This window comes from Pangasianodon hypophthalmus, chromosome 6 (genome assembly GCF_027358585.1).
Source record: "Pangasianodon hypophthalmus isolate fPanHyp1 chromosome 6, fPanHyp1.pri, whole genome shotgun sequence".
NCBI lineage: Eukaryota > Metazoa > Chordata > Actinopteri > Siluriformes > Pangasiidae > Pangasianodon > Pangasianodon hypophthalmus.
This window is the reverse complement of record NC_069715.1, coordinates 10,402,016-10,419,273: the sequence shown is the minus strand read 5'-3', so window position 1 is coordinate 10,419,273 and position 17,258 is coordinate 10,402,016. Positions and strand designations below refer to the sequence as shown.

The 17,258-nt window shown below is 38.5% G+C and overlaps 1 protein-coding gene across 34 annotated transcripts in view; it reads left to right on the top strand.

Moving 5' to 3' along the window:
- The window catches only part of mical3a (microtubule associated monooxygenase, calponin and LIM domain containing 3a), a 102,814-nt gene that overhangs the window by 56,408 nt on the left and 29,148 nt on the right, over window positions 1-17,258 (top strand). For 15 of the 34 annotated variants that reach the window (XM_034305228.2, XM_034305227.2, XM_053235122.1 and 12 more), the window contains 18 exons: window positions 639-765; window positions 870-963; window positions 1,058-1,084; window positions 1,484-1,631; window positions 3,487-3,683; window positions 4,766-4,884; window positions 4,994-5,068; window positions 5,158-5,334; window positions 6,729-6,830; window positions 9,017-9,121; window positions 9,641-9,721; window positions 11,410-11,520; window positions 12,371-12,469; window positions 12,631-12,747; window positions 13,010-13,108; window positions 13,677-13,784; window positions 14,190-14,376; window positions 16,447-16,541. In XM_034305228.2, coding sequence (XP_034161119.2) covers window positions 639-765; window positions 870-963; window positions 1,058-1,084; window positions 1,484-1,631; window positions 3,487-3,683; window positions 4,766-4,884; window positions 4,994-5,068; window positions 5,158-5,334; window positions 6,729-6,830; window positions 9,017-9,121; window positions 9,641-9,721; window positions 11,410-11,520; window positions 12,371-12,469; window positions 12,631-12,747; window positions 13,010-13,108; window positions 13,677-13,784; window positions 14,190-14,376; window positions 16,447-16,541 — 2,068 coding nt within the window. The remainder of the gene's footprint in view (window positions 1-638; window positions 766-869; window positions 964-1,057; window positions 1,085-1,483; window positions 1,632-3,486; window positions 3,684-4,765; window positions 4,885-4,993; window positions 5,069-5,157; window positions 5,335-6,728; window positions 6,831-9,016; window positions 9,122-9,640; window positions 9,722-11,409; window positions 11,521-12,370; window positions 12,470-12,630; window positions 12,748-13,009; window positions 13,109-13,676; window positions 13,785-14,189; window positions 14,377-16,446; window positions 16,542-17,258) is intronic. The other 19 variants (XM_053235127.1, XM_053235126.1, XM_053235125.1 and 16 more) reach the window with 19 other exon arrangements.

Here is a 17,258-nt window from a genome sequence, read left to right as displayed (position 1 = left end):
CAGCATGAAGTAAAATTTTCTTTACAGAAATCCTTTCATTTTTGTGATCATATGGGATTTGACTTCAGAGGTTTTTAGTGCATTTATAATGTTCATTGTCATGTTTGTTTCATTAATAGTAGTCACTTTCAGTATTGTCGTTGTGCCTGTTTCAGTGTCTCAGATGGAAAATAAACTAGAACTAAAACCCAAGATGTTTTTGGGCCAGTTCTGCAATTCTTTCTAAATGTTGAGTGTAAAAACAGCAGCCTTTTTTGCCTTTATGGTTTTTTTTTTAATAGTGTTTCCTGGTATCTTGGGTTGTTTGTGTTACTTTTTGTGATTCTCTTTATAAATGTGTTATATAAAGTACCTGTAATTTAACGTGTTGTTTACCTTAGAAGATCTCCATAACAAACTTAATGTAATCTGTGAAATTTACAATGCTCATTAATGCCTCAAGCATGTCTGCATCATGAGCTTGTAAAACACACACTGCACTCGTCATTTTTTCCCATGCTCACATGCCCTATCTGCCGTAAGTGCTTTAAACTGTCTTCATTGCATCTCCTGGGTAAAATCTTGAGTCACTAATGGTCTGTGTTTAATGGGACTGACCCCATGTCCTGTGCTATTGTAACCATAATTGTGGCTCTTAGGGAGAGTATATATCGTCTGCTCCCACAAACCACTCCAGAGAACGTGAGTAAGAACTACAGTCAGTACACATTGGATCCCACAACACGCTACCCCAACATCAGTCTGCACCTGCTCCGGCCCAATCAGGTGAGACAGCTCACACGTTGCCTTTGTGTGTGTAGTTCAGGAAAAGGATTCATCACTGTCAAAATGAGAATGAAGTCTCATATTGTATTCTCCATCATGTAAAGGTACGGCATCTCCTAGACACTGGGGAAACCAGGGAAATTCGCATCGACATGGAGAACGTGGTCAACTCTTCGACTCCCAAACTCACGAGGAATGGTGTGCCATTTTTGTACTGATATTGTTGTGTGTATTTGAGTTAACAGGACAGTCCTGAAACTTGCAACTTAATACCTTATTATTTTTATTCTAGAACTTCTGCTTGAGAAGCAGTTCCAAGGTAACTGTGAGGGTGACTAAACCCCACATGCATGATGCTTTACTTCAGGAGGGTTTACTCTAAAATGTCTTTCTGTTGTGTTAGTGACTCTGTCAATACTCAGATGTCTAACCCTGTCAATAACGGGTGTTTTGCAGTGTCATTTGGATTTTAATACAACTGCGTCTGTGTAAACTAACAGAATATATTTCACACATAAAATACCAAAATGGCATTCCTAACCATAATTCAAATCCGTCCACCTCTAAGATTGCCAGTTACCTTGCCTTAAGTAAATAAAACCCGCTTTGATATTTTTCCTCCCCATGGATGCTGACCTTATTAAATGATTTGTTTGATGATGAAAGCTTTTCCCAGAGCAATGGCTAATTGGGATGCACTTTTATTTTTTCTCCCCAGAGTCTGTAGCGCGCTCCAGCAAGCTGCTAAACTGGTGTCAGAGGCAGACGGATGGCTATAGAGGGGTCAGTGTGTCTGATCTCACCATGTCATGGAAGAGTGGCTTGGCTTTGTGTGCCCTTATCTATCGCTACAGGCCAGACCTCATGTGAGTGCTCTCAAGACTTGTTTGTAGTATGATATCTACTGTAGTATATCGGACACATAATATGACATAGCATAATGTTAACATCAAAATGTGCACGGGTAGAATTGTATGACTTAGAATTATCTAGATGTATTTTGAGGTGGTAGTGTCATATGCTATGCTAAAATGGGGTCATGGTCCTCATGTTTAAGACAAGTTTCTATATGCACAGCTCACTCCTGAGACACTCATGGCTTTGGAAGTCAAAATGAGAAGTGACATAACGTTTACAATTGTTAATATGGTGGAATCCATGGAAAAGCAGTTAGCAAACAATGCTAAATGTGCTTACAGTGTAAGTTTAATCAAATGATGAGAGATTTTTCTTAGAAATCTACTAATACATATTAGAGAAATGTTGATGTTCTCATCAATTCTGTCTCTTTTCCGCATTTACTGTGTGTATATACTGTCTGTGTAAACATCTACCAGCTGATTTGTTTGTTACTCTACGCCTTAAGCTAGCTAGCATGTGCAGTGCGATATGCCCATTGTTTTTTTTTTTTAACATCAGTGTTTGCTTTCTCATGTTTGAAAGCCCTATTCATGAGTTTCTTTTAAAAGCACCAGGAATTTTCATGACCGAATAATCCACAGGCCAATTTCTTAATAACTGATATGTTCAGCTTGGTTTATATAAATAAACAATAACTAACTAACAAGCTAACTAACTAACACAGAACATTTTGGAGAACAGACTTGTACATTAAAATGATACAGTAGCGTGATTTTAACATTAAAAAATAAACATTATTACAATTGTATGTGACTAATGTGGAGTTATCTGGAAGTGTAATTTTGAGGTGATAGATGTACGCTATGCTAAGTAGAGGAGGTAGTCACAATGTTTAAAACAAGATTCTGTATGAATAGTTAACTTTTGTGTTAAAATTTTAGATGTCAAAATTTTGTTAGTTTGTAGTTCATGACTTGTGACACAATGTTTATATTTGTCAGTATGTTGGAATCCATGGAAAAGCAGTTAGCAAACAATGCTAAGTGTAATTACAGTGTAATTTTAGTCAGGAGGATTTTTTTTATGCATTTACCAACACATCTGAGAGAAATGTTGTTATTGTCAACCATTTTGACTTGTCTCCATGGTTTCTGTGCCTTTACATTGTTTATATAAACAACTTAACATCTACATGCTAGTTACCTGAATCTTTAGTCTCAGCCATTAGCTAGTATCTGTGCTTAGTGTCCTGTGTCCTAGCTAGCTAACACTATTTTTTATTGCGTATCATGTGTTTGCCTTTCTGTGTTTAAAAGCGTGTATACACATGTTCCTAAATTTCAATGAGCTAATAATTCACAGGCGAATCTCTTAAAAGCAGATATGGTCTGCTTGTATTTGCCTGTTGTATTGTAAAAGATGTTGAGAGCACTGTATCATAAACAAAAGTATAGTTGGGAATATCTGCTGTGTTTCATCTGAGCCAGGCTATTTTGGCCATTAGTAGTTCTAATAGCTTTCCATGAACAGATCACCCTTTCACTCTCTCAGCTGATTGACCCATTACCTCTAAGACACACATTAGCATTTTCCTGATTGTCCATTAGACTAAATACCCAGCTTAGTGCTTTTGATTAGTTAGCTCCTACAGTGTTATAGTGCATAATGGAATAGTCCGGATGTTATGAAGTGTTCTCCGGTCTCTTCGGTACCTAAAATATTTTTAATATTGACCTGCTTAATGCTTATTACAGCGTCTGAAACACACAGCCCTATTTTAGGCTCTCAGGAGCAGATTCAGATGTGAAGATGTTGCCGATAAAAATCTTGACTGTGTTTGTGTGTGTTGAAAATCCACAGTGATTTTGACTCGCTGGACGAGAAGGACGTGGAGAAGAATAACCAGTTGGCTTTTGACATTGCTGAGAAGGAGTTCGGGATTTCGCCCATTATGACTGGGAAGGAGATGTCTATTGTAGTGGAGCCTGACAAGCTCTCCATGGTCATGTACCTCAGCCAGTTCTATGAGATGTTCAAGGACACAGTGCCCCCTGGTGGTGAGTAGTGGTGTGCTTATGTTCATTCTTTACACGCGTATGTACATACAACTATATATGCATAATTCTTTACAATTATATATACACAATTCATTTTTAGATACTTTAATTTACATTTTTAGATACTTTAATTTACAAATTTGTCCTTTATATTGAACCCATTTACTGAACATAGACAGTTAAAAAAAAAATCTGGATATTAATTTTATTTATGCCATAGCATTGTTGAATTCTCGATTCTGACTGATCGGAAGGTGTGACAGATTTGTGTATGCTTGTTCTTGTTTCTATAGTTATCATTTCTATAACTAACTAATAACTAACATAGGGATGTTTATGGTGGAAACTCCACACAAATGAATTAAAAGTGTGGGTCAATGATGATATGTTGAAGTTTTCTGTGAGAAGATCTTTATTTAGCATCTTTGGAACAAGTTTCCAGAGTCAGAGGTAAAGCTGTAACTTTGACATTTTCCGACACAGGGAAGTCTTCAGGACGAAGGGCTTTTCAGTTTCCCAGTAATAATGACAAACTGCATTTTTTGTCTTATTAACTTTAAGAGAAAATGAAAAATGGCTGAGTGTTTATAACTGATACAACCGAAGTGACAACAGAAATGGACTTGCGAATGTTCCACAACATTAAATGTAACTATAAATGGAAAAAAGAATGGCATATTCTTAAATTAAAAATTTTAAGTCTTTGCTGTGTTAAAAGAGAAATAAAACACTGTGCTGTTAGGCATGGTAACTCTATCACAGCAACCTCCTGCTGATTAGTTTCCTATAACTTACTCAAACATCATTCTAGATCCTATTCAGAGTCTCTGGAATAATGTACAGCATTCTGAACACAGCTAAATGTTTTCTTGTTATTTACAGCTCCCTACAAATGTTTTTAGATTTTACAATCATGCTGCAAAATGGATTTTATTTTGAAAGCATTGATTTCCAACCTTTAGACTGTAGTTTGTCTTGACAATCAATATTGCCAGCAATTGCCCCTTGGGGATGAATAAAATTTATTCAACCCAATTAAATGGTTTATAGCTCTTTTAGAAAGGTTTTGCTTTTTGTTTTAGAAAACCACAACCTGAGTCCAGAGGAAAAGGCTGCGCTGATCGCCAGCACTAAGTCTCCCATCTCCTTCCTCAGCAAACTTGGTCAAAGCATCAACATCTCGAGGAAACGCAACCCCAAGGTACTGTACTGCTGGACTGTGTCAGAAAGACCAACAATATTGAATGGAAATATTAAATGAGCTACGTATTTTGTAAGCTCTTAATCTTAATCATGGCTGTACTCTTTAGCAGGATAAGAAGGAGAAGGAGCTTGACGGATTGGGGAAGAGGAGAAAGACGAGTCAGACCGGCCAGTCTGAAGATGTAAGTGTATACCCTCTGCCCTAACATTAATGACAAAGCAATATGGATTGTTATAGCTCAATTTCTAATGGTTGTTGATTGTGGTTAAGGAGGAGCCTCAGCGGCCAGTGCGTGATGAGCGAACTTTTGTAGCCACGGCTCTAACGGAGCGTAGGGTCGACCCCACTGCAGCGGCTAACAACAACAAGGTGAAGTCCATGGCCACTCAGCTGCTAGCCAAGTTTGAGGAGAATGCACCGGTACAGTCTACTGGACTCAAAAGACAGGTAGGCCAGAGTCTGGATGATAGTTTAATAACGATTTTGTATAAGTGTAATAATAATAATGAAGACTTCAGTCATTGGTATTGCTATGTAAGATGGTTCTACACTGGATCCAGTCTAGTGTTTTTTGAATTTGAATGAATGAATGTTTATATGTACACGTGTATAGGAGTAACGCCCTTTTTTTAGTGATCGTTCGTGTCATATTGCTAATAAAGGTTTTTATTCCAGACATAATTGAACTAAGTAATTAAGTGAACTAAGTTCTATTTTGGAGACAGAAAAGAATAATTTGATTGCTTTGGATAAAAAAAATTTTTAAGCAGTTCTTGCTTGTTGGTGATTGGTGGAATGTGTAGGCTAAGAAGAAGGCTAAGAACATGACCTACTTGAATGGCCAGTGAGCTGATTTTGTGTGTGTGTGTGTGTGTGTGTGTGTGTGTGTGTGTGTGTCTGATCCACCGTAATGGAGGAACCAGCAGGAATGTGTGGCATTATTGAAGGTGTACATGCTTTTTATAGCAGGCTGAACCCTCTGTGTTCTTAGCACCACTGTGGGGGATCGTGATGCTTTTCAGCTCACCGCTGTTTGTTGACACCAATATCTTCTGGACTGTAGATTCACAGTGGTGCTCTGAATTAAAAATTCTTGGCCTGGCCTTACACAAACGCCAAAAAACAGGCACTGGGCTTTTTTATGTCTTGAATATAGCTAATTACTGATAAATAATGATAAATAATAGCTGTATTATTTGAACTGGCTGCTGCTGTACAATGTGTGGTATGGATCAGGTAATGCCAGAAACTATGGCGTAGTGCATGCATGAACATTTGAGTTGCTACTGTTGCAACGAGTACAGAGTGTAAAAGCTGCCACCGGTTCTAATTCGGATTACACTTTAGCTTTGTATTTATATAAAACTATATTTTGAAGCAGTTTATTCAGTGGCCTGCCTACTTCCTGGAATAATTCAAGACTAATAGGTTTGTCAGATGTCTGCCGTGGTGCAGAGTATGCACCTCTTCATCAAGAAAAGTATCATTTAATTCATTTATTTTGATGCATTTCTTTCAGCTTACTCTTACTATGAGTGCTCAAGCTCCTTTGCTTGTGCATCACTTCCTTGTATGTCCGAGCAGACCTTTAGTGATTTATTTTCTCTGTGTTCTTTCATTAATGCATGACATTCTTCAGGTATGTCTAATATCTACACCTTTCTCTTCTTTCTCTGTCATTGTGCATATGTCTCTTCTCTCATCTTTTGCTTTGTCTCTTTTTCTCTATTTTCTACGTCTTTTCATGAATTGTGACGGTGGCTCATTATTGGCTGTGGCCGGCGTTTCCCGGCCCCTAATTGGTCACGCCACCTGTCATTTTACACTCCACTGGTTCATAGATTGACTCTATGCCTGATCTGGGGCTTGCGCTGTCTCCCTCCCTGCCATCCACCTCTCTGAAAGAGCCAGTGCAGCTGGCACCACTTCCCGCATGGAGAAAGGTAAAGAGCATGCATAAGCCCTGACACTGCCTTCATGTTGCGTGTCTTACTACAACTATCAGCTTGTATTGTTCATTTGGCTAGGATGACTTTAACTAAACCTTGTGTGCTACTTGTCAACATATCAGACCTGTAATGATGCTCTAATCCCTTGCTTTCAGCAGTACGATTTTTACTGTAAATGTTTGTCTCTTTGCACGTGTGCAAACCCTCAGAGGCGAATGCAGTTGCAGAAACAGATGAGTTTCTACTATAAGGAAATGTTGAAGTGTCAGACTTTGCCCAATACAGGGAAACAGGTACGGCCATAGACGTAGGAAAGTGTTCCAGCAACCTGCTATACCCTGCTATTTTCCCCATAGTACTCTTTCTGTAGATCTAGATTGATATAAAGATCCAGAATAATCTAGATACCGTATTTGGGAGTTGAAGATAGGGATGGACCAACTCATGGCTGAACATTTACAAAAGTGATGTTTTAGACTTAAAATAGCTATTTATTTACTAAGGAAAAATTATGAGTTTAACTGAATTTAAGATGTTGGACCTCCCTGCTTCTTCTTCTTATATCTTCAGTGGCCACAGTATTTAATAAGTTTGAAGCAAATTGGGAATTTGGATAAACAAATGTATACCACAGCACTGTTGAAATCTAAATTCTGACTGGTTAGAAGGTGTTGATTTAATCTTCTGTAACAGCAGCTTGGAAAGTAGTATTATTGTGTCTAAATCTATAGTGACAACTTACACAGGGACTTGTATGGCAGATGTAATTGTTAATATGGTGTTAATAATATTAATTAGTTTTCTGCAAGGCTTATTTAACATTTTTGGAAGGAGTCTCCAGTGTCAGCGCTTTGTAACAGAATTAAAGCTGTAACATTAAGTTTTCGCAAACAGGAAAGTCTTCAGAACGGAGGGCTTTGTGGTTTCTCAGTAACTTGACAAGCTGCTGTAGCATAACAGGAACTGACTGTTTCTCCAGTCAGCAACATAAACTTTATAAATGGATATGATGGGTGAAAGTATGATGTGCTGTCCTTTAATGCATAAAAATGTTAGCGTTGTTGAGCATGGCAGGAATAAAACAATTTGGGGGTATGTTGTTATAGCAAAATACAACTTTGGAGTGGTGCTCACCCTCATCACGCCACCCCATTGTTGATTATTTTCTCATAACAGCACATCCCCAAAGTGTTTATTTATTAGTTATATTGCCTTCTTATTGATTTTATAACTTTGTTTCCAGTGAATATTACTGACCCGTTCATCAGCTGGCTGCCAGAGCTGATAGGAATTAATATCAAGGTGGACATCTTCAATTGTGATCCACAAAAAAGAACATTCTTGAGTGAAACCTAAAGTATGCCAGTGTGTCTGTCTTACAATTGGCAAAATTTACTTGATTTATTCAATGTAGACAGAAATATGCAGCATGTTCTCCATAAAGAACACTTATATTGAATTTTATTTTTATTATTATTTAATATTTTTTATTTTATTATATTGAGTTTATTCACAAAGTCAAAAAAATAAAGATAGTAATTTGTTCTGTAAGGAACTCTGCATCTGTTTGTGCTAAAGCTCAGTAAAAGCAATAAAGTGTGAAGTGATATCCGGTAATCCTCTGTGGCCAGACTGAGCTCAGCTTTATAGCTATAGTGCTGTATTTCCACAGTGTAGTAACCGTATAGCACCATAAAGCCTTCCTGCTTGCTGTAGTTAGTAGTTTTTTCCATTTCTAGTTTCACAGTAAATAGACTCATTTATGTAAAGGTGATATAAGCATACATGGTGTTTGATTATTGTTTCAGTTATTTGATTCTGTGCTTTGCTAGCACATTTATGAATTATTTGTTAATTATTTGTGTTTAGTGTGTGTGTGTGTGTGTGTGTTTTAACCATTCCTAATGGGTCTAAAAAAAATTCCTAAAAAAAATCTTTTTTTCTCAGAATTATCTTAACAAATTTTTCATTTTCATTACCCGTCAGTTTGCATCTGTTGTATTTGTTACTCTGTCATTCTTGGGTCACTGTTATCATTACAAAGCGAGCCGGAGAGCAAACTATTTTGAATGTGTCTATATACTCTAGCTGTGTACTTTGGCTCAAAACATGTTTGTGGTTAGTAGTATGAGATTCGAGAGTGATGTGGCACATTTCGCTCCTCTCCTGTCTCTCTGAAGGCTAGCAGAAGCAGCGATGGCCTGCGGAGCTGCCCTAAGAAAACCATTCTGCTCTATCCTCCTCCTCCATCATCTTCCTCTCCATCGCTCTCTTCACATACACAGGTGACACTATGTACCATGTTCTCGGCACGACGCTCAGCTCTCTGCCGCATTCCTTCAGCTAACCTCTTCTCACTCCGTCTCGTGTTGGAGTTCCTTTCTGAATCCTTAATGAATCTTTGACTAAAGGTTTTTACAGCATTAATTATTAAGCATTCCAGATTAACACACCCAATTTTTTTTTCAGAGCACTTAATGATCTGTGGCATTTATCTTTTAACCTTAATACACCCCTTGACAATTTTCATCTTCCAGTCAGGTTTTTATAAATATTTCTCACACATTTGGTAAAGCACAGCCTACACACTGCTTGTTGTGTGGTTGAGCAGTGTGTGGATGGAGACCATTACAGACCTCCAAAGCAAATATCATTCAGCTTCATAGTAACACTGCTAGAGAGCAGGTTCATGCATGGATTTGCAGGGTAACTTGCACAGTTCTGAGTCTGAGTGATTGTGAGACAGATTTCAACGGACAGGTTATAGTGGGTTAACAAACTGGACTTGATGTTTGTGTCGTCAGAAGAATGTTCTCAAACTGGTGATAGATGAACATGACAGTGATGACGATGACAACCAGGATCATCTGACATTCTCTTACAGGGTAACGTAGATTAGGGCATGGCTCGTTCTATTTTACAAACCGCTTGAAAATTGCTTGTGTGTTTGGTTTGAGTGTTAACAGTGTCTTGGGGCACTTGCATACCAACTCCACACATACTCAGAAAAAAAAATAGAGGGTCTCATTCTTTGTCCAAGGGAACCATAGTTCAGTTCCTTACAAGTAGGAGTAAGGTGATGTGGTGGTCTGATATTGTGAAAGGGACTGAGTGCTTGATTCACCACGTATTTAATTTTTTGTCTAAATATTTTAAATGCAGTATAGTAGCCTGGTAGCCAATACATGCCAAAAGATTTGCAACAATATGAGCAGGAGGCCACACTCTTACACGGCAACATACAGGGATATTCAAGATCAAGCTACATAAAATTCCTAGCTTACAAAGACCTCAATAAGCAACTAACATGATTAAATGTCAAAAACGGTTACCTTTTACCTCAGTGCTTAACATTTAATGATTAATTTATGGCTATAAATAAGATGTTGTATGAAGGTGGTTATGGTTTTTTTTTTTTTTTTTTTTTTTTTTTTTTTTTTTTTTTTTCCTCTTCTTCCCCCATAGTGGCACTTGACATTAACACACTGCAAAAAAACGACATCGTAGCAAGTGAAAATATCTTGAATATAGTCAAATTTATCTAGTATTTCTAGTAATGCATGGAAAAATTATCTGCCAGTAAAACAAGCAAACTGAAAACTTAAACAGACTGAATAGTCTTTTATTTGATTTATAATCATTTCAATAAGAAATATTAGATGAATTTACCCATATTTAAAATATTTTCATTTGCATACATATTTTTTTTCAGTGTGCATTGGACTCTGAACATAAGAAACATGTTTTGAACTTGAAGCGAACAATAAACCCATACTTCTGTCCAATCATTTTTTGTTTTCTTCATTAACATTTATTAGCAAGCCACGCCATCACTTCGCTAATCATACCAGAGGGTTAAATAAATAAATCTGTGGAAGTCTTTAAACCTCTTTCTCTTTCTTGATGAGCTGCCTTCAGCTAAATAATTGACAGTTGACAATACCTGGGATTGACAGTAGCAGAGGATCAGCTACAGAAGCCAACATGCTTCATGTGTGAAAAACTGGAGTCATAATGCCATAAAAAAAACATTTTAAGCAATATGAAAATGATAATAGCTCTATAAACACGCCTATGGAAATTGGTTTATTTGATTGGTCTATTGATCTTAACTGATGTGTAATAATAATTTGGTAGTGAACGACTACAGTATTCAATATTGTATCTAAAAATGGCACTTGCATGTAACACCTATTCTGATAAATTCCTGAGCAATTAAGGAACATGCATATGAGCAATTTAACATGCATGGAGATTGATGCATTTACAAAACATCCTTAAAATATGTGCTTTAAAATATGACATTAACTAATAATGTGCATATGATGATTATGTATACAAATGCGGATAAGAAAAATGGCACGATTTACTGAGCCTCAGTTTTTATAGATTTTTTTCTGCAAAAGAATTTTTCACAAATATGAATGCAGAGCATGACCACTAATCCCTGATTAGTCTGGAGACTGCCTCAGACTGCCTGTTTGTTTCCTTGATTAGAATCCTGAATATGTTAATAGATATAATATGAATGAGGTGAATTTTCTCTGCGTGCACACACTTGCTTTCTCCACAGGAAAGTGAGTTCAGATCTGTGGAGCCCGTCCATGTCGTTAACATTCAGGAGAGAGCTGAAGCGCTAGCCGCTAAGTTTACAGGGCAGTCCAGCAAGCCTGAAAAACCCCAGGTAGAGCAATACAATGATGGATTGACAAATTTTCCACATTTAGTTCTACATGGTCTAGACTGGTTTTTGATTAGTGTGAAAGGCTCTTCGACATCTTTGACACAATCTAACCTTAGCTGTGTTTGTCCACGCCCTGTCTGTCACGACCAACCAAATTCAAATTTAACCGGAGACTGAATAAAACCTGACATTTCTAACAGCCTGACATTTTATGACGAAAAGCACAGCTGTCATCAAGTCATCTGTAAATGAATTTCGTTAAAATCTTGTAGATCCCTATAAATCCACCTAGTTCACCATGTCAGATGCTTCCCAAACATCCAATTTGTTTGATCTCAGTTTTTTCTTGAGTGAAGCAAGTTCTTTGCCTCATTTGCATCCATTGTAGAGTACATGTGTTGTGATGTGGAATGCAGTGCCAGAAATGTTAAGTCAGTCTAGCTCGTTTAAAGTACTGAGGAAATCCAGGTTAAAATCTGAAGTGGGAATGTCTGAACAGCAAGTTCATCATGGAAAAAAAGCTTCTTGGAATAGTTAAGGTCTCTTCACTTCCTCTACGCTAGTAGGGCAAACCTCAGTTGCAGGTTTCTACACAGAACCATTAAGGGTTCTTCTGAAGTCAAAGAGTTCTAGAGTTGACCTCCTTTTTCTCTGAATGTTTATGAGAAGCTGCAACCTGATCGTTTTAAAACCTACTTGAGCCTTATATATATTTGAGAAATCATGTCTGATTGCATCCAAGTTATCGCAAGTTCTACTCAAACACCAACAGCATTCTGCTTTCTGCTGTCAGCTCTAATTTTTCCCTTCTGTCTCTCCCCTTTTTCTTCCTTCTCCTCTTCCACTGGAGCCGATGAAAAAGCCATCACGCTTCTTTCTTCAGCAGTGGCTTTTGAGCCATGGGTTACACCCAGGACAGCCGTCCTGCTCCCCTGATCCTCAGCAGGAGGTACAGCATGGCTGCTGTGCATGAGCCCCATGTCTGTCGTTCTATTGTAACCTAACAGTGGCTTTGGATTTCTTTAGATCAGCTTGCTGCAAAGCTAATTTACAGCCCACAGTTTATAGTTTTTGTTCATGTGGTGACCACAGCGTGCTTCTGTTCTACAGGAGACACAGAGTTTGCGATTGCACTCTGATGATCAAGTGCCTATACACATCCCTAGCATCCAGGAGCGAGCCGAGAGGTTAGCCTCTCTGTTCAAAGACAAGCCTGCTAGACCCAAGGTGACTTCTCCATGCTGTGTTTCAAACGCCACTCAGTGATTCTACTGTTAAAATCACTAGATGAACTATCTGCAGAGCCACACTGTAACATCCTGCAAACTGAAGAAGCATGCAGTGAATTATAGAACAGGCTCCTTTTTTTCCTTCCTACCTGCTTGACTTATGTTCTTCACTTTTCCCATGTTCCACTGTTATCTAATGCTTTTACCCTCCCTCCATCTCTCTCTCTCTATCTCTCTCTATCTCTCTCTGTCCTGTGGAGCCTAAGAAAAAGCCCTCGCGCTTTCTTATCGAGCAGTGGCACAGAAAGCGGGAGATGTCCACTGATCCTCAGCTCACTTCACTCTCCTTGAACCGACAGGTAGCCTGCTGCTCGAGCGGCTGTGGGTTTCTGTCATTAACTCACTCGCACACACACTTTCACAGGAGAATCGGCCTGCGCACTGCTTTATTCACTGACCGCATTGTGAGATTCGGGAATCTACTAGACTAACTTGCAACAATAATATGTCTTTGCATATAGAATATAGAAATCTGTGTTGGTGTGTACTAAATTATCCTGCACTCTGAAAACAACCATGAAGCCTGCTTTGGTAGCTGAGAATGACGAGATCTACTGGTCTGATGATTTTTATCCGTTAAAGAAGTGTTCTGTATGTGCGTTTACCACAGACAAGAACTTTGAGTTGGCATGTTTTTTTTTTTTTTAGCACAGTGTGCCTCGTCTCATCTACACATCTGATCAACCAAACACACTTCCTTTTATTCATTCATAACATCTGTATTGCCTTAAGGAGTTGAAATGGCACAGCCCACTTTTTTAACAGCATCTGAAGTTCTGGCTGCGAACTTTCTGCTCTTTCACCTTTTCTTTTCTGCATTCGTTTTTCTTCTTTTTCACTTTCTCTCTTACATGTATTCCATTGTAGCATTATGTAAAGATGTATACAGGTGGCGTGAGCTTGTTGGCTGAGCAAATAGCCAATCAGCTTCAGCCTCAGGAGGACTGCCGGAGCCGTCCCGATAAGAGGGAATTGGTAAGAATTCTGGGTGTTGTTCTGAGTTGTATAGCAGATGTGAACACACCAAGCTTGGAAAAATAGGGATTGTGATTGACTTTGGCCTGTAACATGAATTTCCTCTGTACTAACTGTGCTCTTTCTGCAGTTATGGTGACAAGTTCAGAAATCTGACCTTTTGCTTATTATTTTACTTTTTTCTTTACTTTTTTTTTTTTTTTTTTTTTTTTTTTTTTTTTTTTTTTTTTTTTTTACACCATTACCCAGTATTTTTTAATTGACTGTCTAACCTCAGACTGACTGTTCTCCTCCAATTCTGTGAGCTTATTCTGTTTAATGTTCACTGCTGAGCTGGAACACTGATCTGCTATCAACTTCGCCGTAGATATATGACTGTGATATGTGTGTATGTGTTTCCTGCAGGGTTCCTTGCGGAAGGAGTTTCCACAAAACATTGGAGGCAGCGATGTGTGTTTCTTCTGCCGGAAGCGTGTGTATGTGATGGAGCGACTGAGTGCGGAGGGCAAGTTCTTTCACCGCAGCTGCTTTAAGTGTGACTATTGCGGCACCACGCTGAGACTGTCGTCCTACGCCTTTGACGTGGAGGATGGTACGTCATCGTGACTTACTAATACAGATTCATATGCAAACATCACATATCTAGTATGCATAGTCCTGTACAAACCTCTGTGTGTGTCCCCTATCAATCACAGCAAAACTAGCCAGTTGTAGGCATCTGTGAGCTCATGTATGCAGAACGGAGACAGAAAGCACTTTCCTCCAAGCGTGTTACACTGTGTTATGATGTAGTTTGTGGCTTCACGTGCTTCCTCCAAGCCTTCACCCTCCCCAGTTGGTAGCTGTTGTACGATAGCGGATACCTAAGTGGTGAGTGGGAATTAAATTAGGGAGAAAATTGGGGAAAAAATAAAACAAACAAACAAAAAAAACAGTCATTCCCTCACCAGCTCAAAAAATGCAGCTTGTCATGTTACTGAGAAACCGTAAAGCATAATATCCTCTGTCCTGAATCCTCTCCTGTGATTTCTCGTGAAATCTTGTTGACTGTTATAAAGATTTGAGACTTGTCATAGAATTTTCCCTATTCCTCAAATAAAACGCAGCAGACAATCTTATAGATCAAATGGAGAGAGGTTTGTTCTTCCCCTGCAGGAAGAGCACACTTCAGCAATGCAGCAGTAGTGAGCCCCCGATCAGCAGAGATTTATCTCTTTTATAGTGAGGTGAGAACAATAGAACAATTTCTTATAGATTACAAATGAATGAATTTATGTGCATTTATGAATTTATGTGAAAATAAAGCATACATGAGATTCTGCATCTCCTTATTAGGTAATTAAATCTTAAGAAGGGTGTTCCTATAACCACAAGCAGTTAATATGAACAGGAACACTCACTGATAGAATAATCAAATAAAAACAGTGACTACTGTGATAAAACAAAATAGCAAAATTCCCCAGTAACGCTGGAGACTCCTTCCATAAATGTTAAGTAAACATTTTCTTTGCTAAAGAAAAACATGGTTTTTAATCCTTTTATTATTAGACATAGATTGGGTCTCTGGAGGACTAGTGGTTAGGCCTTGGTGCTCTCACTACCGTTGCCCGGGTTCGATTCCCAGCCAGGGAATCAACCCCATCAACCCTGGGGCTGCAGACAGCAGTGCACTCCCTGGTCCCAAGCCTGGATAAAATTGGGGAGTTGACCAAATTGACCAATGATCTACTATGGCGACCCCTAACAGGAGCAGCCGAAAGAGGAACAATAGCATAATTAAACATAGATTAATAACCATAGATACGTGAGAGAATGACTATTGAAGTGTAGAAAATTCAAAATGGGTGGCATCAGAGAATGTGCTACTTTTAAAGGGGCTCTTTGTGAGTTTTAAAGCTTTTTGTTGCCTATGAGGCAAATTGCAAGTGCAACAACATCATTCTCTACAACCACTCTACTGAAAGTATGTACGGCTTATGAGTTGACTTTAAAGGAAAAGCAACAGGGCTGTGCAGCTGTGTTGTGGCTGTGGGTGAAGCTACTTTCTGGGCTCAAAAAAATGAAAACACAGGCCTGAAATGAGTAACCTTTTTATGTCCACTGCATGTCAGTATGGCAGATCACCATTTTTCTGATGTATAAAAATATTATAGGGCTTGAAATACCTTTAAACATTGCAAACTGCACCTTTAAGGATACTTATGGAGACTTATGCAAGGATATTATGCAGTTCAACTTTAAATGAAAGCTGCCATTGAAACTGTTAGAATGCTGTCCATGGGTGATTGGAGATCATCTATACCGTTATCGGGCTCCCAGTTATTCGTTTTCCCGGTTACTCATTCTGTTCACTTTTTCACTATGTGGCATCATAAGATTTGCTTTGTCTTCGAACACAGTGGTGTATTGTTTTCTTGGACAGAGTGCTGATTTTTCTACATTGACTCCTCCTTCAGAACACACTGTAAGGAGACTTCCCACTTGGCATAGAGCATAAGGAGCAAATACACCAGCAAATAGACTATATCAAAACTGTATAAAATATTGCACTACAAAAGGAAGTATAGAGTGCTGTCTTTGGGAACTTTGCTTAAAATGCTATACATGCACTGAATCTGTGTGTGTGTGTGTGTGTGTGTGTGTGTGTGTGTGTGTGTTGTAGGGAAGTTTTACTGTAAGCCGCATTACTGTTACCGGTTGTCTGGGCAGGCTCAGAGGAAAAGGCCTGCTCCTCCTGCTGCTCCTCTCCAGCCGAAGGTAAAGAGCGATGCGGTTTTAATGTTTTGTTTACACGCATATGAATGCATTATAATGTATTCCTGAGCTGTGCTTTCGTTTTTTTTTTTTTTTACATGGTTAATTTTTCTGAGCTGGATGATACTTTGAAATTAAAGTCTCATTTGTTAACACAGCACAAAAGCAATTTTTCCCATCTCACTGGGCAAGTGCTGCGTCCAAGTTCAGTTTGTGATGTCATGCAGCAAGCTCAACAGCTTGAATCTGTCACATTCAATATACAAATTATTAGAGGATGACAGCGAGGTAACTGGAAACCTTTAGCTGTAGAGCTTGTGAGCTAGCCAGCTATCTTGGCTTGTGTTGACGCTAGGTTTTGACATGATTGGATATTTTGACCTGATTGGATACAGTGAAATAAATTGCTGAGAATGACTATATAAATCAAGACTCTGATACTGCAACTCTACGAGTTTACTTACGACAACTGTTAGCAGGTTTACTAGCAGTTGAGTTATTAGGGATGGCAGGAGAACCGATTACGTGTCCAGACCAATTTCAGTTTCAATTTGAGAAGTTCCAGGAGTGGAACAGAACTGATGAATAATAATGTTTGACTTCAGTTCATTTAATCACAAATAACTTCTTAACAGTATGCAAATGCGTGCAGCAGCTGCATTGCATTTAACCAAGCATGCAATGGCTTCATGATTTATTTCATGAATGGGACACCAGTAC